This window comes from Zosterops lateralis, assembly GCF_965231275.1.
Source record: "Zosterops lateralis genome assembly, chromosome: 25".
NCBI classification, from domain to species: domain Eukaryota; kingdom Metazoa; phylum Chordata; class Aves; order Passeriformes; family Zosteropidae; genus Zosterops; species Zosterops lateralis.
The window spans coordinates 3755255-3781840 of record NC_139785.1 but is presented as its reverse complement, the minus strand read 5'-3'; the positions used below and the strand labels follow the sequence as shown (position 1 = coordinate 3781840).

General features: G+C 48.9%; 1 protein-coding gene across 8 annotated transcripts in view; it reads right to left on the bottom strand.

The window, feature by feature from the left end:
- The window catches only part of GRAMD1B (GRAM domain containing 1B), a 106688-nt gene that overhangs the window by 60540 nt on the left and 19562 nt on the right, over nt 1-26586 (bottom strand). For 2 of the 8 annotated variants that reach the window (XM_083877952.1, XM_083877955.1), the window contains exon 3: nt 19006-19049. The exons of 3 other annotated variants lie outside the window; for them this stretch is intronic. Coding sequence is in view for 1 of the 5 variants with exons in the window: in XM_083877950.1 (XP_083734076.1) it covers nt 11440-11462 (23 nt within the window). In the remaining 4 variants the exon portion in view is untranslated. Of the gene's footprint in view, nt 1-11439; nt 11535-19005; nt 19050-23675; nt 23857-26586 lie in introns of those variants that run through there. 3 more of the 8 variants (XM_083877953.1, XM_083877954.1, XM_083877950.1) reach the window with 3 other exon arrangements.

Here is a 26586-nt window from a genome sequence, read left to right as displayed (position 1 = left end):
TGCCTGACCTCCAGCACACAAAAGGAAGGAGTCCCCGCCTGCCTGGGAGATGAAAACCGAGGAGTTAAAGGATTCCACCTGTCAGGGCATCGCTCCTCCGGCAGGTCCCCGCAGCCCGCAGCGCTCCTGCCGGGGGCCGCACCATGGAACCGCCCGGGAACCTCCCTGCTGCTGCTGCTGCTGCTCCGAGGCATCTCACGGCCGCCAAAGGAGTCTGACAAAAAGATTCCCCGCTCTGATAAAGGCTTGGCATGGCTGGAACAAAGCCGCCTTTTGCAATGCGCTGCCCGGCTCTGGCATCCGAGCCGCCCGCTGCCCACTGGGGAGAAAAGCTCCCACTGGGGCTTTAAGGATGTCCCGCATGGCCTGGTTAACCCTGGATGCTCCTCGCATTGAGAAATCCCAGGATTTCTGTTCTTCTCCTCCTCTTACCCATCTTTTCTCCTGCCCTGGTGCAGCTTCTCTGCCTGGCATCCCGAGCAGGGATTTATTAAATATTCGGGGTTTCTGCACAGTCCTGGCATCTTGAGCAGGGATTTGTTAAATATTCGGGGTTGCTGCACAGCCCTGCTATCCCAAACAGGAATTTATTAAATATTCGGGGTGGCTGCACGGCCCTGGCATCCCCAGCAGGGATTTATTAAATATTCAGGGTTGCTACACAGCTCTGCCATCCTGAGCAGAGATTTATTAAATATTCGGGGTTATTGCACAGCCCTGGCATCCCGAACAGGGATTTATTAAATATTCAGGGTTTCATGCACAGCCCTGGCATCCCGAACAGGGATTTATTAAATATTCAGGGTTTCTGCACGGCCCTGCCATCCTGAGCAGGGATTTATTAAATATTCAGGGTTTCTGCACAGCCCCGGCACCCTGAGTAAGGGTTTATTAAATATTCGGGGTGGCTGCACAGCCCTGCCATCCTGAGCAGGGATTTATTAAACATCCCCGTCCTCCCCGCCGTGCAAACCACCAGGGAGCACTTGTGTGACGACAAAGGAGCAGAGAAGTCAGCGTGGACACAAACATCCCTCCAATTACCTCCAAATTCCACTTCCTCAGCTCCCACAAAGCTCTGGCTTTTCACCCTGAGGGGCTGCACACCCTCCTAAACCTTATCAGCAACGCAAACCATCGATTTCCCTGCTAGAACAGCAGGCAGCAGCAGGAAATACTTAAAATAAATAAAAATATTTGCCTTCCACACTCGGGCATTTCCAAATTCAAGCTCTGGGAAAGGCCACGTTCTGCACGGAGGTTCTACAATGCAGAAGGTAACAATGTGACTCATCTTGAAAGTGTGTATAAACACACTTAAAAAACCTGTCTGGGGAAAAATAAACAGAGGCTGTGCTTGATTCCCACTGGGGAAAAGCAAGAACAAAACCCTGCTGCTGCCCTTGGGCTTGTACCTACTCCAGGCAGGTGCAACAGAGGAAACAACACCACGAGCAGCAATTTAAAGAATTCAGAAAGCAAGAAAACAGCACAGATGGACAAAAAGCAAATGAAAAATGTTCCTGCAACATGATAAAGGAGAAGGAAGGACTGATGTGACTGGGAGCTGATCAATCTCCCCTCATGGGATGATGAAATATTTGCTCTGTATGATCAGTTAATCCCCGAGCAGGAACATGTTTAGAAAGGTGGCAAACAACCAGACAGATTTTTTCCTGCAGAGCAACGAGTTCAAAGGAAAGCAACAAAAACATCCCGGCACTCATGAGGCTCGTTTGTGAAAACAAACTCCAAGGGTAAACACGCTGGAGTGGTCAATAAATATTTGAGGAATGTAAATATTGAAGAGAAAGAGAAGCTGCATTAAAAGGTTTGGGGTTTTTGGGTTTTTTTTTTTGAACAATGAGCAATGGGATTATATGAAATTGTGGGAAAGGAACAAGGCCAAAGTCAAATCCTCACAGGCAGAGGAGCAGGAGAGAAGTGGAATAAACTCATATCCATAAACAGCAATAGGTAACTGTTAACAAAACAGGATCACAGAACTACAGAATATCCTGAGCTGGAAAGAACCCACAAGGATTATTAAATTCCAGCTCCTGGCCCTGCACAGTTCACCCCATTGGCAGGAACATGGATCAACACCTCAATAAAATCACATTTTTTTCAGTCTCTAGTTCTGCTTTCCAATATTTCCAATTTTTTTAAGAGGCAGCAGCCCAGTTTGCAGCAATGCAGGGCTCTGAAGGTTTGCAATGTTTGGTGTCAGGGCTGGCTGAGTGTTACAATTTCAAGGATTGTTTTGACTTTGCTGCATTTTTTTGTCCCCAAAACTCCCAGGACACACACACAGTGACATCCATGTGGTTTGGAGCTCCACGTGGGAAATGTTGCAAAGTGACATCCAAATCATCCCGAGTTCCTAATCTGGGCTGAGATCCTTGAAAGAACAGATGTCCTGGGGATAATTCTGGCATGTCCAAACACGAGCAAGGCACAGGTTGTTTTGGGACAATCGTAAAGATTCTGTTTGTGCCTTTGGGCAAGTCCCCTGTGAGAAGTGCAGGGATAGGGATGGAAGTTTGCATTTCTCATCCTGGCTCTTACTTCAGTAAATTCTGCTCTCTTTAGAGAGTTGTTTAAACTCTTAAAAATTTTTTTGCTTTCCTAAGCCAAGCTTCCAGCAGGGAATTAATACACAGCTATTAATAAATGCATTAAAAGGAAAAACACCTTTAATCTCCAAGTGCCTCATCTGCAAACCAGGACTAATTCCACTTCCTTTCTTCTACCCTTTGTCCATCTTGACTATTTAGGATGGATTCTCTTCCTCCAGACTGGAGGTGAGGCAATGAAAATCTCCCAGCACAGCAAATCTCTGTTTTCAAGAGCCTCTTTTGCTGTAAAACAACAACATTTCAGAAACAGCTCCATTTCCCAGATCAGCTGTGCTATCAACTGCCTTTAAAACAGAAAAGAATCCACGGGGAACTTAGTCTTCCTGCTGGAAAAAAAATAATACAGGAGGTATTTGAGGCAATGATGCAGCTTTAGTGCCCTGGAGCAGCCAGTGGATATTACTCAGGTTCAGCCCTGGCCTCCAGACACATCCTTCTTTCATGGCCTGCAGCTGAGCTGGCCTTGCCTCCCAAACCTCATTTCCAAAATGTGCATCAGGTTGTGCATCACATTTCTCTCAGAGCTGACAGCTCTGAAAAAAGCCAAATTCCAGCTCTGAGGGCTGCACAGAGCCCTCAATCTCCTCACAGCAAAGGGCACTTCTTCCACATCTCCAGAGCTGTTTTATTCCTGGTCCTGCGGGGTCAGAAATACACCCAAATTACAGCTCTGCCTCTCCAGCAGTTCTCTAAAACCCCTCTGTCTGCAGTGCAAACCTTTTCATTCCCAGCCCCTCGTGTGTCCTCACTGCACCAGGGCTGAGACCTGGCAAATGATCTCTGCAATCCTTTAACCACAGCCTGGTTTGCTCAGTATTTCATTAAGGGAACGATTCTAATTAGAGGGAGCTGTTCTCAAACTAAACAAGTTGTGTGTTCCCCCTCCAGCTAATTTGTTCTAATTTTATGTGCATATCTGGACATTTCTTCTGTTACCAAATCCTTGCTGCTCCTCCTTTCCCCCCCCCTAAAGTCTTTTTCACTCCACTCATTTTATCCTCCATTTTTCTCCTTTCTCAATTCCAAGGCCTGAAATTAAGCTGTGGCCCAAACCACACTCTACCAAACCTGCTATTCTGAGGGGTTTGAAAATTATCCAAAATATATATCCCAAATATATGAACCTCCAAAAAAAAAAAGCCACAAATTCCTGTTTCTCTGCTCCTCTGCCACATGCATGGAGTGACTGTGACATTGGCAAAGGAGAGTGGCAGCATTTTGCATCTTTTTTTAGTTGGAAAAAAAGAAAAAAAAAAAAAAGCAGAGCATCTGCCCCCAGATCACTTGGCTGTGACCACAGAGAGCATTCTGTGCTGGAAAAAAATGGTTACAGGGGGAATAAACCACTGGAAAATGTAAAATATAATCAACAGCACAGGCCTAAATCTGGCCAAAAAGGAGAACTTCAGGAAAGGAGAAGCTCAGAGAACATTCCAGCATTTTGGATTCAGTATGGGCACCCAGAAGGAAAATTAATTCTGTGCAGCATTTTGGGTTTGGTGTCTCCATTTCCTGAGCCTGGATATTCCATCCTTGCATATATTATTGCTGCTATATTGCAACTTATATCATTTACTTTATACAGGCTCCAAATCCTGAATTTAGTAGTTACCAGTCGTAATAAGCATCAATTAAAACAATAATGGCATTAAGATGCACTTTTTAACTAGGCCTGAACTCAGAGGTGTTCAGGGGAAGGTTCAAGCAAAAAACAGCAGCTGCTCAATCAACCAAAGGAATCCATGAACTGGTTAAAACAGAGAGAAATCTGGAATTTCAGCTGGGAAAAGCAGAAGAAGCCTTGCCCAGGACAGGGTGATTCTGTCAGGGAGCACCACAAGGGTTTTGATGGTAATTTCTGCCTCTTTCAGGCCTTGCCCTGCCCACTTGCTGAGCAGAACCGAGGCAGAAATTCCAACTATGTGAGTGCTTCTCTTCAGCCCAACACAACTATCAACACACACGGGGTGAATCAGACACTTAAAAACGTGGGACACTGTCCAAAACCTCCTTCCAGCACTTGTCCCACGAAAATCTCTGCCCCAAGCACAGGGAGAAGGAAAAGGAGAATTATTCCTGCCCAGCACCTCCTTCCAGCACTTGTCCCATGAAAATCTCTGCCCCAAGTACAGGGAGAAGGAAGAGGAGAATTATTTCTCTCTAACACCTCCTTCCAGGACTTGTCCCACAAAAATCTCTGCCCCAAGCACAGGGAGAAGGAAAAGGAGACTGATTCCTGTCCAGCACCTCCTTCCAGCTCTTGTCCCATGAAAATCTCCACCCCAGGCAGAGGGAGAAGGAAAAGGAGACTGATTTCTGTCCAACACCTCCTTCCACCACTTGTCCCTTGAAAATCTCTGCCCCAGGCACAGGGAGAAGGAAAAAGAGAATTATTCCTGTCCAGCACCTCCTTCCAGCATTTGTCCCATGAAAATCTTTGCCCCAGGCACAGAGAGAAGGAAGAGGAGACTGATTTCTGTCCAACACCTCCTTCCAGCATTTGGCCCGTGAAAATCTCTGCTCCAGGCAGAGGGAGAAGGAAAAGGCGAGTGATCCCTCTCTAACACCTCCTTCCAGGACTTGTCTCATGAAAATCTCTACTCCAGGCAGAGGGAGAAGGGAAAGGAGACTGATTCCTGTCCAGCACCTCCTTCCAGCTCTTGTCCCATGAAAATCTCTACTGCAGGCAGAGGGAGAAGGAAAAGGAGACTGATTTCTGTCCAACACCTCCTTCCACCACTTGTCCCTTGAAAATCTCTACCCCAGGCAGAGAGAGAAGGAAGAGGACAATTACTCCTGTCTAACACCTCCTTCCAGCACTTGTCCCATGAAAATCTCTGCCCCAGGCACAGGGAGAAGGAAGAGGAGACTGATTTGCCTCATTTTTCAGGCAGGGAAAGCGGGGCAGAGGCCACAGCAGGATGAAAATGGTCAATGACAGATCCAGGCACAATCAGGGCCCCTTGTGCTTCCACAACCTTCCTTCCCTTCAAGCAGTCAAACAGCAGCCTCAGCTCCACATTTCGTCTCTTCTTGACTGAATTTCAGGGGTTTTTAGTGAGGAAAAGGATCTCTGGAACAGCCCCACTGCTGCCTCACCCGCCTCAACTGCAGGCCCCAAGTGAGCAAAGGCTGCAGAATTCCAGAGCCATTCCGAGGAGTTTGCCCTTCACTTGACATTTCTGAGGCTGCTGAAGGGCTGGAGGCAGAGACAAGGTGATCTGGCCATCTGACAGGAGGGGAAGGCAATTTCCCAGCAGAACAAACGGTTGGGATTCAATTAGCCAAAATGATCTGCAGCCCAAGGAGAGATCTGGGGGAGAGATTGTGGCAGCAAACCCTGCAAAGTGCAGCTTCTCCATGGCCTAAATCAAGAAATCTGCCCTGTCTGGCTGTCCTTGGAGAGGTTTCAATCTGTACATATATATTAGAGAACAAAATTACAGATGTTTGTCCAAATTTAAACCAAAACTTGATGCCAAAAGCCAACCACACAAGAAAGAAAAATATTAAAGGGATGCTTTTGCCAGTCTGTTATCACACAGCAAACCCAGCCTCAGATCAAGGGCTTCAAAATGCCTTGGTTTTACTTCAAATGGTCTCCTTCCAGTGTAGTTCCATACTTTTACTAAAATAAAAGTTGTGTTTCGCAGCCTGTTGCCACTGCAGGTATCAATCCAGCGTGGCACTGTGCAGCCCAGGACAAGAATTGGTGCTGGGGCTGATCCTGCTCCTATTTCTGCCTCTCTCGGTGCCCACGGGCACAGCCTGCCCAAGGGAATTGTGTGCAAAGCTTTTCCTTGGCTTTAGGACACTGGGATTAGGCTCCTCACTGCTTCCTAGGGCTTCCCACTGTGGGAAAAATAACACCAAGGCCAGAGAAATCAGCACAAAACCTGCTGATAACCCCTTAGTGACTGCGTGCCACAGAACCATCCACGAAATAAACCTGCCAAAGCTGCTCCAAGCTGCCCTTCCAGGCACCTGGCACCACATCTCCTTGCTGGTAAAAGGATAAAACCTGTATTTTTTGGACAGCCAGGATGTTCAGGACGCGTGGCCAGGTCAGAATGTTCTGGATGCAGAGGGAAAGACGAGCGACCCATTAATGAGGTTTTGCCCTTCCAGCCAACGGGAACGTTCTGACTCCTCAGATCCATTTGCAGAATTCATAAAGAGCTGAGGCCTCTCCTTTCCCAAACACCAGAGCCATATTTATATGCATGTGGGTCAGCCCTGGTGCTTTTTAGCCGAGGATTATCAGCACCTATTTCTTCCCCCTGAATAAAAGGCACAAAGGGAGATGTAGAAGCGCAGAGGAATCAATGAAGGCAGGAAAGACGGAAAATGCAACATTTGAACCTGTAACGTGAAGGTCGAACAGCACAACGGGCACAGCAGCACAATTATGTAACTTTAATAGAACTATTTTGCGAGGCTCCTCCGAAAAATTGGGGAAGAATTGATGTGGAAATTTGGGATCATTTGCAGTGCCACAGGATGAAGTTCATTGTCGCTGCACGCAGCAGATCTTCAAGGCTCTGCAGCTTCAACACGAAATTGGAAGTGATTTAAGCAGCTTCATCATTTCCCTGGGTAATCAAGGAGCCACGAATCCCAAACACCCACGTTTGTCACCCCTGTGTGTCACAGCCGTGCCTGGAAGCGAGGACAGAGCCACCACCCCTCCTGTCCCTGTCTCACCAACCCCTAATTTTACATCTCAAAGAAGCGGCGAGGCTGGAAGAGCAGAGCTGGGTGGGATGAGTGTGACAGCTCAGGAACCTTTCCCTCCCCTCTCCCACCCCCTGGACACGGATTTCCAGAGCCAGGGAAGGGCAGGGGTGGGATTTCCTGCCCAGGGGAAGGGCAGGGGTGGGATTTCCAGACCAGGGGAAGGGCAGGGGTGGGCTGGTGGAGGTACCAAGGGCCCTGCAGCCTCCAGAAGGCAGAACTGAAACTGCCTCAAGTCAATCTCCACTGCTCCCTGACATCAAACAATTTCTAATTTTAGCTCTGCTGTTCTGTAACCCTACCTAGTTCCCATCCCACCCCCACAACTACATAATAGATCCTTCCCTCAGATAAGTAGGGTGTTGGAACATTGAGAGGTTGGTTGTTGTTTTTTTTTTCTTTTTTTTCTTTTTTTCTCACCCACAGGCACTAGCAGAAAAAAAATGAATTACAGATTTATTTTTAGTGGAGCCTTTGGCCCTTATTTTCTCTGTAGGTTCCAGATCACAGGTTCTGCAGCTCAGAACTATCCCAACCAACACAGCAGCACAAGCAATGCAGAAGGAGCCACAAAAACAAGGAAAATCAGACGAGCAGAGTCTTACTCAGTATCCCATTTATGGGACATCAACTTCACCAACCAGCTTGTTTTTGTCCCTGCAACGCTCTTCTGGCATTAGATTCTCATTTTTCAACAAAGATCTAAATTAGTTTCCATCTCTGCCGGATCATGAACTCCCCAAAACTCCTAAGAAGGAAGAGCAGGGCGAGCAGCAGGGCCTGAGATGGAAGGGGAGGGAAAGGCTGCTGTGGATTTTGGCTTTCTGGGATTCAAAGCTCCAGGCCTGGCTGATTACAGTCCCCGAGGAGCTGTGAGATAACAGTGATGTCAGCCTGGAGGCAAAAGCTCTCTCTCACAATACCAGGTCACAACATAAAGATGGAGACAGCATTCAAACACCAAAATAACTGATTAAACCAAGGCTCTGAATGAGGCAAATCGCTGTTGTCATCTGTCCTAACAGAGTCCTGGGGGGGCTGCAGCATCACTGGGCCACCAGCACCGTGTGACGCCACAGCAGCTCCCTGCATGGTGCCACTGTCACCCTGTGATGTCACCCAGCCCCTCTGCCTGTCCCCTGCTGCTGCAGAGCCCCGGGAGCTGCAGCCAGACAGGGATGAGATCATTTTGGGCAGGATGAGGTGGTGTGATGTAAGAAATGCAGGGCCAGGACGGGCCCAGAGGTTCCCTGATGTCACACAGGGTGGGAGCTGGTGTGGTCACACAGCATGGGATGGATGTGGGGCCTGGAAAGTGGGAAAAGGGGAGGAAAAAAAGTGGGAAAACCTTCCTGTCCCTAAGGATCACTCCTGCTGACAGCTTTCTGTCCCCCCCCTGGTACAGACAGAAATCACATCTCTCTCTGAGCACGGCTCCCTGAGGAAATCTGGGTTAACCCAGCAGTGCCTGGAGCAGAGGATTTATTTGCATCCCATGCACTGGATGGTTTTTCTTTATAGAAATACAAACCCTATCAACCCATTTGGTATCAAGGCTGTCCAGCCCACATTAAATACCCTGAGCAAGTTCAGAGAACCCTGCCTTCATCCTGTCCTTAAATCTGTGCTCCTCCAGCCAATCCAGCAGGGCCAAAGGGATTTGGGCAAAGCAGGACCTGGAATAACATCCCCAACTCATCCTCCTGTGCCTGCACATTGCAGCACAGCCAAATAAACAAAACTGCCTGTAAATATCCTGGGGGGAACACAGTGACAGCTGCAGAGCTCCAGACTGCTGTGTAATTAAATAAGGGGAGCAATCAGAATGTTTGATTTTGGGGTTGGGATGAAGGGGGATGCTGGAGAGGCAGGGCTGGGGTGGCACTTGTTCCAGGGGAGCTGATGGGGGTTTTATGGCATCCCAGCAGAATAAAGGGGTCCAGGGCTGCCTGGAGCCCCCAGGGCCCTGCCCAGAGCCTGAGGAAGGGAGAGGGAAGAGCGTCACCTACTGAAGCCGGGCCAGCTCTCCCTCCAGCCCTGTAATCTGCTTATGTCCCTCCAGACCTCCCTGCTCAGCCCCGGCCTGCACCATCCCCAGGATGCTCCAACAGGAGCTGCCAGGAATAAACCGGGAACGCCAAAATCTCCCTGCTGGGCTTGAGGGGAGGCAGGGATGGGGATGCAGTGTCACTGCAGATCTGCTCCATCCCAGCTTTTCCTGCATTTCCAGCATCTCCAGCACACGCTCTGCTCTCCTGGTACTACACGGAGAGATTATGCAACTCCTCAGCCCAACTGCACAGCACAGAAGGCAGCAAATTGCTGCAAGAGAAAAGCTTTTTTTTTCTTTATTTTTTTTCTTTTCAGTCCAAAAAAAAAAATTAAATAAATAAAATCGTGTAATATTTTCAAATCTGTATGGCCTGTGTGAGACAGAGCAATACAAAACACAGGGAAAATTCAAAGGCTCTCAGCGTAATTAAATAAAAGACAGAATTAGAGAAATTAGAAAAAGAGATGACCTATTGAGTCATCCCTGGCTCGCGTCTGTCCCCTGGGGCCCAGTACAAGATGCTATACTGTAGTGCTTTTATTTTTTACACAGAAAAAAAAAATTAAAATTAAAATAGCAGCAATAAGTAAAATAACAAATGCAAAATAACTTTGCTGTTTTCTCACACTTTGCAGGCGAGGATCTCAAAGCACCACATTCATCGTGATGCAAAACCAGAGAGGCTGTTATTTCTATGATTACTTCCTTTTTCATCCCAGAATAATAATAAAAAAAAAGAATTAAGGAAAAGAAACAGGCCTTCCCTTTGCTCTTGTCAACCCAAATTACGAAGTCACATTCCACTGTTAGCTGTGGACCCGTTCCCATCTGATAAAGTTCTGCTTAAATCAATTTCATCATCATAATTCAAAGCCTATTTATCCCAGCTAAGTGGTTTTGACATATTGGAAATTTAAAATAGTTTTGAGACACTTGGGGTCCTACGTAAGCCTTTGGTGGCCAAGTTGATATTATATTTATATACAGATATATAATTATATCCTCTATCACATATATAGGTATTTACCTACACAATAAAATACAAACTTGACTAACAAAATATCTATGTGTGAATGTTTTAGACACACAAACACACACAGAGCTTTGCCAATCGCCTTTCACCCACACAATGTTTTCTTTCAGTGCCCAATTAGCCAAACCTGGCGAGTTTCCCCCCCCAAAACACCCAGAAATAATGAAATGATGAAAGAATTCAGCAGCACTGGGGTACCTCGCAGGCAGCTCTGTGTTCCCTGGGACTGATGAGGAGCATCCCCAAAAAGCCGCTATTTAAAGGACGAGCCGGGCAGGAGCCATTCCACACACGCAGCATCCAAAACACTTTTATATCCCTCGGCAAGAGCCGCTCGTGGTTATTTCAGCATCCCCCGAGCCCGGGCGATGCGGTTCGTGCCCAGGGCGGCGGCGGAGCCGGGGAGAGCTCGGGGGGGCTCAGCAGAGCTAAAGGGGCTCAGGCAGAGCTCAGAGCTCAGGGAGGCTCGGGGTAGCACGGAGGGATGCAGAGCTCCCCGGGCAGCGGCGGCCCAGCGCCGCATCCCCCGCCGGAGCCTCTCCCGGTGCCTCCCTGTCCGCATCCCGCAGCCACATCCGTCCGTCCATCCCTCCATCCATCCATCCCTCCGTCCGTCCATCCCTCCATCCATCCCTCCATCCATCCCTCCATCCCTCCATCCATCCCTCCGTCCGTCCGTCCGTCCGTCCATCCATCCCTCCATCCATCCCTCCATCCATCCATCCATCCATCCCTCCATCCATCCGTCCGTCCATCCATCCATCCCTCCATCCATCCATCCATCCCTCCATCCATCCCTCCCTCCATCCCCCCCGGCCGTGCCGCAGCGCCCGCGCCGCCAACTTGGCGGAGCGCATCCTCCTATTATTATTATTATTATTATTATTATTATTATTAATCCCATTTCGGGGAGGGGGCAGCAGCATCCCCCCCCCACCCCTCCCCTCCCTTTTCTCCCCCATCCCTCCCCGCTCTCTTACCAGGCGAGCTTGAACCCTTTCATTAGTACAGCCACGACAAGGCGCTGCCCGTGCCCTTGTCTGCCCAGGGAGAGCTCCAGAGGTGCCAGCACATATTGGAGCGGGCCGGGCGGGCCAGCGTCCCGCGGGGAGCGCGCAGCCCCATGCGCCGGGCCGGGCCACGGCCGCCCCCCGCGCCCCCCGAGCCGCGGAGAGGCGCGCACGGCTCCGCGCAGCAGCGCCGGGGGATGGGGATGGGGATGGGAACGGGAATGGGGCCGGGGCTCGGGCTGAGCCGCCCCGCTCGCTGCTGAGCATGTGCAGCAGCCCGGGGAGCGCGGAATGTGCCATGGGCCGGCCCCCAGCGCCGCCCGGGAGAGCGGGATGTGCGGCTGGACGGGCAGGGGGGGCGCGGACCGGCCCCGCCGTACGGGAGGGAGAGGCTTGGCAGAGTGTCAGAGTGAGCTCTGGGAGAGCTGGACACGGCCAGGGACGGGGCGGCAGCTTCTCTCGTCCGGGGGCTCACGTCCCTCACAGTAAAGAATATTTCCTATAATCTAATCTAAATCTCCTCTCTGTCACTGTGGAGCCATCCCCCCCTGCCCTGTCACTCTGTGCCCCCCACAGTAAAGAATATTCCCTGTTACCTAATCTAACCCTACTTTCTGTCAGTGTGAAGTCATCCCCTCTTGCCATCATTCCATGCTCCTCAAGATAAGGAATATTCCCTATTATCTAACCTAAACCTCTTCTCTGGTGCCATCCCTTCCTTGCCATCACTCCATGCCCCTCACAGTAAAGAGCATTTCCCATTATCCAATCTGACCCTGCTCTCTGTCACTGTGGAGCCACAGCCCCTTGCCCTGTCACTCCATCCCACTCACAGTAAAGAATATTTCCTATTCTTAATCTAACCCTACTCTCTGTCAGTGTGAAGCCATCCCCTCTTGCCATCACTCCATGCCCCTCAAGGTAAGGAATATTCCCTATTATCTAATCTAAACCTCTCCCTACTGTCTGTCAGTGTGGTGCCATCCCCCCTTGCCCTGTCACTCTGTGCCCCTCACAGTAAAGAATATTTCCTATTATCCATCCTAACCCTACTTTCTGTCAGTGTGAAGCCATCCTCCCTTGTCCTGTCCCTCCATACCACTCACAGTAAAGAATATTTCCTATTATCTATTCTAAACCTCCTCTCTGTCAGTGTGAATCCCCCTTGCCCTGTCACTCCATGCCCCCATAAAAGCCCCTCTCCATCTCCCTTGCAGACTCCCCCCAGTCCTGTTCATTCTCCCCCCCGTGTGCAATCAGTTCCTGGGGCCAGCAAGGACACATGGGGGTTTTGAAGGCCCCTCACACACATGGGTTGTGTTCCTTTGGACTTTTTTCTGCAGCAAGAGGTTTGTCTGCTCTTCTCTCCCAGCTCAAGGTCCTGTCCATGGAGCTGGAGGAAGAGGAAGAGTGAATCCCAGTCCTCTCCTCCCTCTGCCAAGGCTGCAATATTCAGTAGCTGATGCTCATGGGGGGTTTGCCAAACCACCCCTCCAATACCCTGACTGTCTCAGAGCAGGGATGAGCTGATTGTCCAGGCCAAAAAAGAGAATTCCATCCCTGGTGATGCTCAGGAAGCTGGGACATGTAACCTGAATTTCCCCTCCTTCAGTCTGTACCCATTTCTCCTTGTCCTATCACCAGTTCCTGAGGAAGATCCCCTCTGCAGCTTCCTGAAGGGGAGAGACTCAGCCCCGCCAGGCTCACCTCAGGGCTGTGAAAACCAATGGAAAAACTGAATTTCCTAATGGAAAACTTATTTTTCTAATGGAAAAACCAAATTTCTTAATGGAAAACCAAATTTCCTAATGGAAAAATGAATTTCCTAATACAAAACTGAATTTCCTTATGGAAAACTGATGTTCCTAATACCCAACTGAATTTCCTTATGGAAAACTGATGCTCCTGATGGAAAATCAAATTTCCTAATGGAAAACCAAATTTCCTAAGGGAAAACTGAATTTCCTAATACAAAACTGAATTTCCTAATGGAAAACTGAATTTCCTAATGGAAGAACAGAATTTCCTAATGGAAAACCAAATTTCCTAATGGAAAACTGATTTTCCTAATGGAAAACCGAATTTCCTAATAGAAAACTGATTTTCCTAATGGAAGACCGAATTTCCTAATGGAAAACCAAAACCCTCAGTGAGGCAGGGGCCAGTGCCTGCCCTGGAGCTGAGGGAGGGGGATCTCATCTGGCAGCTCTGGCACTGGGGGAGCAGCAGAGCCGTTGTTGCACCATCTCTTATCTCTTATCTCTTATCAGGGCAGGAGCAGAGCTCTGGCCCCCCCCAGCAGCCCCCCACAGCTCCTGGCCTGGAGGGAAAAGTGCCAATTCTTTCATTCCCATCCTCATTTCCTGCAATCCAAGGTGCTTTTCCCTGGAATTCTTCTGTCCATCCCACAGGATCCGAGCCCAGCCCGCTGATCCTGCACACAGGTTGGTAAGGATTGGGGCAATGGATTTCAAATTATTTATAATTTCATTATTTCTTCGTAAAGTGCTTCAAAAAGTGAAGCCTGGCAGAGTCCAGGGATGGACATCCACACTCTTATTCCACACAGAGAGTTCTGGCGGGGTTTGCTCCTGGGATAGGAACAGCCTGGGTTATAAATCCTGCAGAAATTAATGAGTTTTAGGGGTGGCAGAGGAAAGAGAGCAGGGAGCTGGGTGTAAATAAAGATTCTACTCTCCTGAAGGGCTTTAAATGATATTTTGCCAATATTTTTTTGTGACACTCACACCCCCATCCCCGTGGCTGCAGATAATGATGAGTGGGACTGACAGAAAAACTTTAATTTGTAAAATCATCACCTTTGTTCTGCTCAGGGGACAGGGGAGTGTTTGGGGCAGTCCCACAGCTCTGTCTTGGTCTGCAAAGCTTCCAGTGACAACTATCCGAGGAAATTCTGGGATTCTGACACCCACATCCCCTTGGGAAAGTAACAAATGTGGTTCTCTGCTTTCCTACTGGGCCTAATAACAAAAAAAGATGTTTTGGGGGTTTGTTTGTGGGGTTTTTTTGTGGTTTGTTTGTCTGTTTGTTTTGGGGATTTTTTTGGGGGTGGGTTTTGGTTTGTTTTTTTTTTTTCTGATTGTCCCAAGCCCTAAAGAGATGAAGAGCAGCAAAGTTTCAGTTCTGAATTCAGCAGGAAAGTCACTTTAGGAGGGTTTGGATGGTTTCAGGGCAGCTGAAATGAAACAGCACCTTGGGCTGAAGTTTGAGAAATTGAGGCAGCAACACTGAAATGGGGAATTGTGCAGGAGAATTCCAGGAGAATCTCCCCACCCCAGGGCAGGTGGGGAGATCCCAAATCCCTGCTTTGGGAATTGGCTGCAATAACAACAACTCCACAAGGCATTTTTATTCATTTCTAGACAAAAAGCACCGATTTAACCACAAATCACTGCACAGGCTTTTCCCCCACGAGAAAAAAAACCCTTCAAATCTCACTCCAGGTAATCCCAAACTCAGCCCTCCTCAGGTCCCACCTCCACCAGCCTGGGCCGGGCTTTGGGCTGGGCTTTTCTCCAGGAGCAGCTCTGCAGCTGTGGCCCGCAGGGTGCCAGGGAGGGAGGGAGGCAAATCACAAATGCTGGAAAAAATGGGTCAGGAAACCTGCAGGCTTGGCAAATCTAGGACAGACTCGTGCTGCAGAGCCGCATGGTGGGAAATCAAAGCTCAGGCAAGAAAGGTATTAAGAGATAAGCAGTGGTGCACTTTTTTTTCTTTTTTAGATTTTTTTTTAGATTTTTTTTTTTTTAATTCAAATAATGTGAGGGGTGGGGAAGTTATCAATGGCTGGAAAGGTGTTTGTTTAAATGTTTGGAATGTCCAAAATCCCCCCAGCAGGAGCCTTGGGGGGGGAGTGTGGGTCACCCCACTCAGATATTCCCAATCCCAGATTCCACCCTTCACTTTCCCCCCCCCCATCCTCTGCATTAACTGTTCCAGTGGGGAAAAAAAATAAATTTAAAATTATTAAAAAGGAAATCAGGCAAGGCAAAAGCAGCTGTGGGATCAGGAGGGATGGGCTGTGCTCAGCCACCTCCTCACAGCTAAGAATACCTGTCAGTCACACACAAAATTAATTCCAGATTAATTATCTACCTACTCCATCCCACTAAAAGGGGAAAATGGGAAAAAAAAAAAAACAGCCAGGGATGTGGCTGGAGAACTCCAAACTCTTTTTTTTTTTGGGAAGGGAAGCCCTAAAAATCCCTGGCTTCTCACTGCTCTGTGCAATTGCAGGTGGTAATTCAGAAAATGGTACTAAAAAGCATCATTGATATATTGTCCTCATCTGTATAAATGTCAATTTAATGGCAAATCTCTTTCCTGATCATGTTTTGTGTTCAAAAGAGTTTTCCCAAGCCTTTGGTATTTTGGTAAAAATTCTTTTTCCATATGAAAAATTAAAAATAGGCATTAAAAGGGTAAACACTGGGTTTCCTTAGAGTTTGTTTTGATGTTTTGTGAAAATAAACATAATAGCTGAGCTGAGCAGCGGCTCTGAAAGATGTGCAGGTGCCCTCACAGAGCCATAAATTCGTATTTTCACCATTTTCATCCTTCATACAGGATGTTAGACCAGAGGTTCATTTGGTCCACACAGCCATAAATGCTGTAAATCCAATGAATTTATTGGAATGACATTTAGATTGTTTGGGGGAGGGAATATATTTTATTTTTTTTTAATTAGATGCACCATCAGCTCAGCACAAACAATAAATAATAATAAAACAAGTTCACATGGTTGTGTTGTCCTGTCCTTTCTCCCAGGATAAAAAAATAAAATAAATTCTCATAAACTTCAAAAAGAATGAGGATAATTTGGATCCTGGCCTCGTGCCAGTGACATTTGGAGTATTCCTGGTCCAGATCAAGAATTCCATTAATAAAACCTCCCTGGGGGCTCCTGGTGGCTTCCAGCACCAGCCAGGAGGAGGAAATCAAACAGCAGCAGCACAAAAACACTAAAAACAGCAACAAAACCCAACAGAACTTTCTCAAACTGGAAAAAAAAAAAAAAAACAAAACCAAAAAAACTTGGGAGATCAGGAGCAGCAGAAAAAAAATTTAAATAAATAAAATAAAAAGCGGTTGGAAAAGAAGACCGGATGTTTTGTTGACCTGCAAGTACAAACTGTCAAGGCCTCATGAATTTTAAAATTGGGTCTGGAATACACAAAACCAGAGGGGTTTTATTTGTTTGTTTGTTTGTTTTTTCCTGGCCCCCTACTTGGATGAAGGAAATACTGGATGGGGCTGTCCAGATAAAACAGGGCTGTGCATGGGGCAGGAACATCTGCACAAATGAGGCAAAAGAATTAGGGCTTGGTGCTGCAGGGGGAAAAAAAAGGCAAATTTTTTCCCCAGGATTTCTAAAATATTAATTAAATATTAATTTTTTTATTTTATTTTATTTTTTGGGGGGAGGGACCATTCTCTGGTCTTCTCAAAGGAGAGAAACTGTGACAGAACATCCTGACATCCCAACCACTCCTGGAGCCTTCCAGCAGGAGGAAACAAATCTCTTCAACCTCCTCAGAAATTCTTCCAGACTGACCCCAGCAGAAATTAATCCAAATTAACAACATCCCTTTAATGCTCCAAACTCCTTCCAGGGTAACTGGCTCAAAACAGAATTTTGGGGTTTAAAATAAAGAACTGGGCACTAAACATCGGCACTCGCCAAGGTTAAGTCCAAATAAACCTGTGCATGCCCCAGGAATGTCTACACATCTAATTCCCAAGTTGTATCTCTTTTAGAAGGTTCAAACTCAACCCAGTTTTCCATTTCTCAAAAAAGATAATTAGATTTTTATTTCCAGTACATTCATGCTCAGATGCTGCCTTAACACCACAGGCCACATTTCCTTTTAATGAAAACCAAAACCTACCAAAAACAGGTACAGAGAAAAACAATTTTCCAGTAATGCTGTTGTTTCTGTCATGGAAAATGTCTGGGTTTTAACCCAGAGGAAAAAAATGAGTTCCTCAAAACGCCACCAAAACAGAACTGAAATGCCACAGACTCTCCAGCATCCTCAGTGGGATTTTTTATTATTATTATTCAAGCCCTTCAGCTTGAAGAGGGCTGAGGCTTCAGCAAATGTGATAGCGAGGATGAGTTCACCTCTATAAAGCAACATATTTATCCAGAAGCACCATACAATTTATTGATAAACACTTCAAAAACTCAAGAGCTGCATTCAAGGATCTGCCCAGTCCCAGGGCAAAACCTTCCCCAGCATCACCCAGGGAAGTGGAATTGAGAAGGTTCCAGCTGGAATCAACGTGACAGGGAAAACCCAGCTTGGGCTCGAGCTGAGACATGAGCCCTGAGTCTGCGAGCAGCACCAAGGTTTGACCATGGGGAACAGGGAGGGGCTTAACCAGGGAATTCTGTGCCCAGGAAGGAGTTTCTCCGTGGAATACAGCAGGACGTGCTTGAGGGTCCAGCCAGAGGAGAATCAGAATCAGAATCACAATCAGAATCACAATCACAATCACAATCACAATCACAATCACAATCACAATCACCAGGTTGGGAGAGACCTCCAGGATCATCGAGTCCAACCCAGCCCTGACACCTCAACTAAACCCTGGCACATCCAGTCTGTCCTTAAACACACCCAGGGATGGTGACTCCACCACTCCCCAGGTAGATCATCCCAATACTTTATCCCCCTTTCTGTACACAGCAGCCTCCAAAGCTGGGATTTATAACTCTTCATGCCCTTTGCAAGCCTTGGCTCCCTCCAGCCACGCTGAACTTCATCACTTTGTGAGACAAAGCCTCCAACACATTTTACAGACACATCCCACACACTCCAACCCTGCTCTGATCCCAAGGAGAGTCCTTTTGGTGGCCAGGAAAGCAAACCTTGGCTCCAAAGGCACCGTGCAGTGATGTTGAGCCACTCAGTGGAGCTTCCCAGGCCTCCCAGCCATTCCCACTGGCAAACCCAACTGGATCCACCCAGTTGCACTCCCAGATTTCCAGGCTGCCCAGCCCACAGGAAAGCACAACCCACAGCCTGGTGAAAGCAGGCACAGGCAACAGAGAAACCTCACAGAAAGAGGGTGGATGCATCCATAAGCTCGAATTACTTTCTCGCTTGGCACTCCCCCGACATCCTTTCCAAAAAAAAAAAAAAAAAAAAAAGAAAAGAGGCTGCCAGAAGGAATTATTTATTTCTCCTCACACAACCATCCCTGGGAGTGGAAAGCTGCCCCTAAAGCACCATCTAGTGTCACTCCCTCACCAAGCAGACCCTGCCAGCATCCCTGTCCCCACCTCAGACACCACTTGGAGGGACCACAACCCTCTAAATTTCCCTCCCTGCCAACCCCACCACTCCAGCAATTCCTCCAACCTCAGAACTGTGCCATCCTCCCGGGGTTTAAAGCCATGCTGAGCCCAGCCCTGGCTGGGGGGGCAGTGAAAAGGTCTGGGGGCAGAGTTAAGAAGGTGCCAAGCGAAACCACTTACGCACAGTGAGGCCGGCAGCATTTCCATCCTACCTTTGCTGTCGCCATATCAGACGTCTCCATGCTTTCTGCTTGGCCTAGCAGGGGACACAGCACCGGGGGACAGGGGAGGGAGGGAGGGAGGGAAGGGAGAGAAAGGGACAGTCAAAAGAGGGTGAAGAACAACAGGCAAACAACTCGACAGGAGGGTGAGAACAATGAGTCGCTTAGGGGTTTGTCCTGACATTCTGCCCCCACCCTGAGAAGGGCAGGAAAAGCATCTCGAGCAGGTGGGCCCAGGTTAGGAACTTGTTTGGAGCCTGGCACCAAGACTTGAGTCACTGCCATGCTCCAGATCCTCCCCTGCCACCTCCCAGGGGTCGGGCAGGACCCTGAGGGGCAGAGAGGACCCTGAGGGGCAGAGAGGACCCTGAGGGGCAGAGAGGACCCTGCTCCTCCTGCTGCTCCCAGCTTCCTCTCCAGGCTGAGCTCCTGCAGGGAGCAGGGAAATGAAATAACTCAACTTCCAGTGAGCAGGGAACAACCCAGCTTCCAGCAGGGGAACTACTCAACTTCCAGAGGGCAGGGACAGAACCCAACTTCCAAAAATCAGGGAACAACCCAACTTCTGGAGAGCAAGGGAACATCCCAGCTCCCAGCAGGGGAACATCCCAGTTTCCAGAGGGGGAACACCCCAGCTCCCAGCATGGGAACATCCCACTCTTCAAGCATGGGAACATCCCAATTTCCCGCAGGGGAACATCCCAGTTTCCAGCATGGGAACACCCCAGCTCCCAGCATGGGAACACCCCAGTTTCTAGCAGGGGAACATCCCAACTTCCATCAGGGGAACATCCCAGCTCCCAGCATGGGAACATCCCAGCTCCCAGCATGGGAACATCCCAGCTCCCAGTATGGGAACATCCCAGCTCCCAGTATGGGAACATCCCAGCTCCCAGGCAGCTGCTCATCCCTGTCACTCTGCGGGAAGGGAGAGCCTCACACCCCACACATCCCACCCACCCACCCACCCCGAGCGGGCATTCGAGCAGTGAGGAGGAAAGGAACAAAGCAGGATGCTGTGGGCAGTGCACAGGCACAGGAGGAGCGCTCAGACACCGGCGGAGCAAAGAAAACAGTGCGGGAGGGGCGGCGGGGCGGGTGAAGCAGCCATGGGGCACAGCAGCCGCACAGACCCCGCTCTGGGGGGGCGGACACCGCCAGGCTCAGCCGCAGCATCCCCTGAGCGCACTCACCTCACGGAACGCTCACACAGCACCGCGCCTGAGGCTGGAACCCTTTACTGAGGCAGTAACTCTTTACTGAGGCTGTCACTCTTTCCTGAGGCTGTCACTCTTTCCTGCGCGCCCAGCTGGGGCTGGAGGCACAAACCCCGCAGGGAGAGGCGCTGGGGGCCGGCAGCAGAGGCACCCGTAGCTGCGGGATTGGCGCATCACTCTGACTTCACACTCAGCATCAGCATCATCAGCATCCCCCCAGATCCTCCCTGGCCTACTTTGCTCCGGGAAAATCAACCCCAGAGCTCCCCAAAGCGCCCTGGCTATGAGAGAGGCAGGGATAACGCTGCGGAGCTCAGGAGGATGGAGATGCTCGGAGGGTGAGGAGCATCACCGCCTCAAAGTGCTTATTCATCCCCAGGTGGCTCAGGCGCGGTGCAGAGACCCGCAGAGCAATTTACAGCAGGGTTTGAATGCACTGAAGGGTCTGAACAGCACCAAAGGGCAGCCCAGGCTGCAAAAACACAGGGGTGGGCACACACTGCCCCCAGGGAGCAGAACCACGGGGGGTTAGTATATTCAATATTTTACATCCCTTGCAGACCCACGAGGGTTTAGTAAATTCAGTATTTTGCACCCCTGGCAGAACCAGTATATTCAATATTTTACATCCCTTGCAGACCTAGGGGGGTTTAGTGTATTCAGTATTTTATAGACCCACAGGGTTTAGTATATTCAGTATTTTCCAGTCCTGGCAGATCCATTGGAGTTTAGTATATTCAGTATTTTATACCCCTTGCAGACCGACTAGGGTTTAGTATATTCAGTATTTTCCACCCCTTGCATACCCACAGGGGTTTAGTATATTCAGTATTTTATAGACCCACATGGGTTTAGTATATTCAGTATTTTACATCCCTTGCAGACCCACAAGGGTTTAATATATACAATATTTGACATCCGTGGCAGACCTAGGGGTGTTTAGTATATTCAGTATTTTCCAGCCCTAGCAGACCCACGGGGGCTTAGTATATTCAGTATTTTACACCCCTGGTAGACCCATGGGTGTTTATTATATTCAGTGTTTTATAGACCCACATGGGTTTAGTAAATTCAGTATTTTGCACCCCTGGCAGAACCAGTATATTCAATATTTTACATCCCTTGCAGACCTAGGAGGGTTTAGTATATTCAGTATTTTCCACCCCTTGCATACCCACAGGGGTTTAGTATATTCAGTATTTTATACCCCTGCTAGACCCATGGGGGTTTAGTATATTCATTATTTTACATCTCTGGTAGAAACAAAAGGGTTTAGTATATTCAGTATTTTATACCCCTGGCAGACATAGGGGAGTTTAGTTTATTCATTATTTTACACCCCTTGCAGACCCACAAGGGTTTAGTATATTCAATATTTTACATCCCTGGCAGATCTAGGGGGGGTTATTATATTCAGTATTTTATAGACCCACATGGGTTTAGTATATTCAGTATTTTCCAGCCCTGGCAGACCCACGAGGATTTAATATATTCAGTATTTTATAGACCCATGAGGGTTTAGTATATTCAGTATTTTCCACCCCTTTCAGACCCATATGGGTTTAGTATATTCAGTATTTTCCAGCCCTGGCAGACCCACGAGGGTTTAATATATCTGACTATTTTCCAGCCCTGCCCTGTGCCTGCACTGGAGGCAAACAGCACAGACATCCCCATCCTGCAGAGGTGCAGAGGGTCCAGCAGGCTGGGAACAGGCAGCAATTCATATTTTACAAACAAAACCAGCCCTGGAAAGGGCCGTGAGCACAGAGGAGGCTCCTGGCTGGGCACACACAGGAAATGTGAGTTTTGCCCTGTTTGTGCTGTGCCGCCTCTGTGCGTGCCTGCACACAGCCCAGCTGGCACACTGCACCCCTGGGCTCAGAGCACACCAACCCTCGGGGACAGAGAGAGCTGAAATGGGATTTTGGGGAGGAATTTTCCCCTGGGAGGGTGGGCAGGATCTGGCACAGGGTGCCCAGAGAAGCTGTGGCTGCCCCTGGATCCCTGGAGGTGTCCAAGGCTGGGTTGGACAGGGCTTGGAGCACCTGGGATGGGATTTTGGGAAGGAATTTTCCCCTGGGAGGGTGAGCAGGCCCTGGCACAGGGGACCCTAGATCCCTGGCAGTGCCCAAGGCTGGGTTGGATGGGGCTTGGAGCAGCCTGGGATGGGATTTTGGGAAGGAATTTTCCCCTGGGAGGGTGAGCAGGCCCTGGCACAGGGGACCCTGGATCCCTGGCAGTGCCCAAGGCTGGGTTGGACAAGGCTTGGAGCACCTGAGATAGTGGAATTTATCCCTGCCATGGCAGGGGTGGCACTGGATGGGTTTAAGGTCCCTCCCATCCCAAACCATCCCATGATTCCATAAAATCCAGCCTTATCAGGGACACACATCCCTCTTCTGAACTCTTATTTCAACCTCCTGAGGCATCCACTGCAGGCACAGAGATCCACAAACAGCAAATCCACACAATCTGCTCCCCAATCCCCCTTTCCTGAGGCCACTGATGTCCCTTAATGACATTTCTACTCCTGTGATTTCCTCCAAGTTCACAGCAGCATGAGAAGGAAAAAAAAAAACCAAAAAACCCAAAAAAACCCACAACAGCTTCATGAAGGACAAATCCTGAGCTAAAGAATCATCAGTTCAGCAAATCCTGAGCTACAGAATCATGACTTTGCTATTGGGAAAAAGGGAAAAAGTGGAATTTCCACGTTTCAGCCTCGTTTACAGCAGAGGCTTCCCTGTGGCTGCAGCAGCTCCTGGAGTTGAAAGCAAACAGGAAACATCTCCTGAGGAAGTGCAGTGTTCGGAAGGGAACAGCCCACTGTGAAATGCCTGAGCTCTGGGTAGGAATTCCAGGCTCTATAAATAGCCCCGCTCCTGTTAGCCCGGGCTTCCAGCTCATAATTCCCTCCAAAAGGAGATCTTAGAAAATTAAAAAACGTCGCTTTTTGTAAGTCCAAATAGTCACACCCCAGAGCCAGCAGGGCATCCTCTGTGTGGCTTCACACTCACCTCTCCAAGACTTCCAGGGACCCAAAAAATTCCCTTTTTCAAGTGCCCAGGCAGGGCAAACAAAGGGCTGGGGAGGCTCAGACAGATTAATTTGCCTGGAAAGGTGCATGACCTGCAGGCAAGAGAATTCAACGTGCTGCACCACTCCAGTCACAATGTCATCCTCCCATATGGTAAAAAAAGAAGAAAAGGCTGCAGGAGTTAGGAAAACACAAAAAAAAAAAAAAAAAAAAAAAAAAAAAAAAAAAAAACACCTCTCTGTGGGTCTGAGAAATGCATGCAAAACAAAACCTGTTAGTGACAGAACCGCTGGGAGGGGAAATTAGAAACAAAACAGGAAAATGTTATGGGGGGAGAGAGGAAAGAACTGCTACAGAGAACGCCAGGGTGGTGGAGGGAGGAGAGAGTTGAATGGGTAATGCACCTCGGTTACAGGTGTACAGATCCCCAGGAAAATGTGGCGGGCAGGTCAAATCCCGAGTCCTCCCCGGAGTCAGCAGTGATGTGCGGGCTCAGAGGTGCCATCACAGCATCACCTCCATCTCCCCGGACAAATCCTCAGCGGGGACTCCCTCTGTGTGCACACACTGGGAAGTCACATGGGCCTTCATTTCCAGCAAAAAAAAAAAAAAAAAAAAATTCCTTTTTATTTTTCCTCTCTCTCTGGGCATGATGGGAGCTGTAGTTCCATGGGCAGAGCTGAGAGAGGCTGAGCCATTTCTGAGCTGTGCCTGCAGCCTCTGGCCTTGGGGGGAGAGGAAAGTGGAGCAGCAGCTCAGCACCTTCAGATAGTTGGGATTGGAGAGTGGAGAAAAACACCCCTCCATCAGCAGGAGAAAAATAAAAAAATAATCCCCCAGAGAGATTTGGGAGAATTTTTGTGTCGGGAGAATGAGGAACAGCACCAGGAAGGCAGAGAGACTGGGATGGTTCAGGTTGTAACTGCTGCTCTCTTGAGCAATATTAGAATTAAAAAACCCTGGCTCTTTTCCTCCCCTCATTGTCCTGCCTGTTTGGACTCAGCCTTCCCTTTGCCCGAGGTGGTGCAATCACCTCTCCCAGCCCAGGAGAGGCTCAGGCACTCTGCAGAGCTGCTACCAGAGCTCTGTGACTCATGGCATTGCCTCAGACAGAAATCCCCCTGCTCGTTTTCTGCCCAATTCAAAGGAAAGTCGTTTCCTAATTTTTGCCTTCATTGCCAGGAACTTGTGGCCACTGTGAGAAGGCAGCAAGACGTCACTGCCTGGGGTGGAAATATTGTGGCCTGGTTGGGTTTTGCACTTAAAGACGAGGAAATTCTGAATTATCTCACGGCCTGAAATAATTCCCATCACACCACACACAGCCCAACAGCTGAACAGGACAAGATTTTCACTCAGGATAATGCTGAACTCCCCAAATCAGAGTGTTTTAACTGCCTGAAGCCTTTAGGCCTGTTGGAACTGAAGATTTTACCAGTCCATCAAATTAAATCTTTATATTCAGTCCAACAGCCTGGAGTCCCTGAGGGATCACCCAGGGAGACACTGGAGAAACCAAACCTTCTGTTCCCATCTGGGTCTGTGGGGTATCTCCTGCAATATCCTGTTCAAAAATAATCTCCAGTCTCCAGTTTCAGGTAGAGTGGTGAAAAACCCACATTATGATTTCTTTTTTTTTTTTTTTTTTTTTTTTTTTTTTTTTTTTTTTTTTTTGGCTTTAAGAATAAAAGCCACTAGAGGGATGACTGCAGAGCAGGAGAAAGATCCTGAATCTTTCATTTCTGAAACCTGAGCCAGAAGGAAGCAGCTAAAGAACACAACTTGAGGCTGCAGAGAGGCATTTCAGGGCAGCACTGAAAGCCTCCCCCAGCCCCTCCTGCACCTTCAGAGCTCTCCCAGGGACAGTGACATCAACAACAGGGCAGGACAAGGGCTGGGAATAGGAACAGAGTGCAGAAAATGCCCCTTCCCCACAGAGCCACACTCCCTTGGGGTCCCCAGCCTCAATCCTGGTTTCTCAGGGCACTGAGGGGTGGCAGGTGCTGCACAAAACCCAAACTCACGTCAAGAAGCCTAAGCCTGGAGCAAAGATCCTTTAACAGAGTACAGAAATAATGAAATCTTACGGAGCTGGAAGCTTTGCCAGACCCCCAGGCAGGCCCAGGGAGGGGTTCAGCAGAGCCAAAGGTTTGGGGCAGGGCTCATGGAGGGAAGGGAAAGCAGGGAAAGCTTAAGGAAAGGTATTAGGTTAAAGCTGGAGGGGAAAAAAGCAGAGGGGCTCAAGGATAGAGCTTGGCTGGGGCCACCCCAGTGCCTGACCCCACTCCACACACACACACCACATCACCAGAACACACAAGGGATGCTCTGCACAGCCCAGGGAGGGATGGACGGGCAGGGGACAAGCAGAAAGAGGTCAGCGAGCACTCACACGGTTACAGTCATCGGCAGGAGAGGAGGGGAGCCTGTCCCAGGCCAGCTCCCAGCACCCTGAGGGAGCCTCCCTTCAGCAGCAGGGGAGAAAACACCTCTGCAGTCAAAGAGGATAAAATCCCAGGCGGGTTACACACGCACAGTGGGGCAGGGGGAAAAGCAGCACAGGGCCGTGACCTCGGAGTCCAGCGTGGAAGGATGCAGTGCTGCCATGGAGACAGCCCTGGGATGGAGTTTTGGGGGGCTGCTGTGCCCTTCCCAGAGGAAGCAGCGGTGACGAGGCTGATGATGAGAGGGCAGAGCTGTGCAGGAGGCACCCGGCTCTCTGCTCTGCTCTCAGATTTCTCCCATCACAGGCAATTCGGTTTTAAAGGAGCAGCTGCCTTGGAGCCTTGAGCCAGATGCTGCTCTGGGGTAGGATGCTCAAAGCTGAGAGAAGGAATTCTCTGTTCTGTCCACTACCACTGTCACAGCTCTCCCCAAATCTCCTCAAACAGGAGAGAAAACACCTGGTGAAAAGTGTGGATGCACAAAACTGAGAGAAGGAATTCCCTGTTGGCACAAAGAGGGTTGGAGGGTAATGATTACTGGAACAAAATTCCCAAGGGCTGTTCACGACCACTGTCACAGCTTTCCCCAAATCTCCTCAGTCAGAGGAGAAAACTGGTGAAAAGTGTGGATGCTCAGCTCAGAAGGAAGCCCAGGGATGCCTTACGGAGGTAAAATCCATACAAAGATGTTCCAAGCTGCTTTGGAATGGTTGGTACCTCTGCTTTTTGACTGCTGACTATGAAATGTGGAGATGCCGGTATTTCCCAAGGTAACCATTGCAAATCCTTTTATATTCTGAAGATTTACAGCCCTAAATGCACAGAACAGGCCATGATGGAGATTGTGTGTGTGTGTGCTGACTGCACAGTC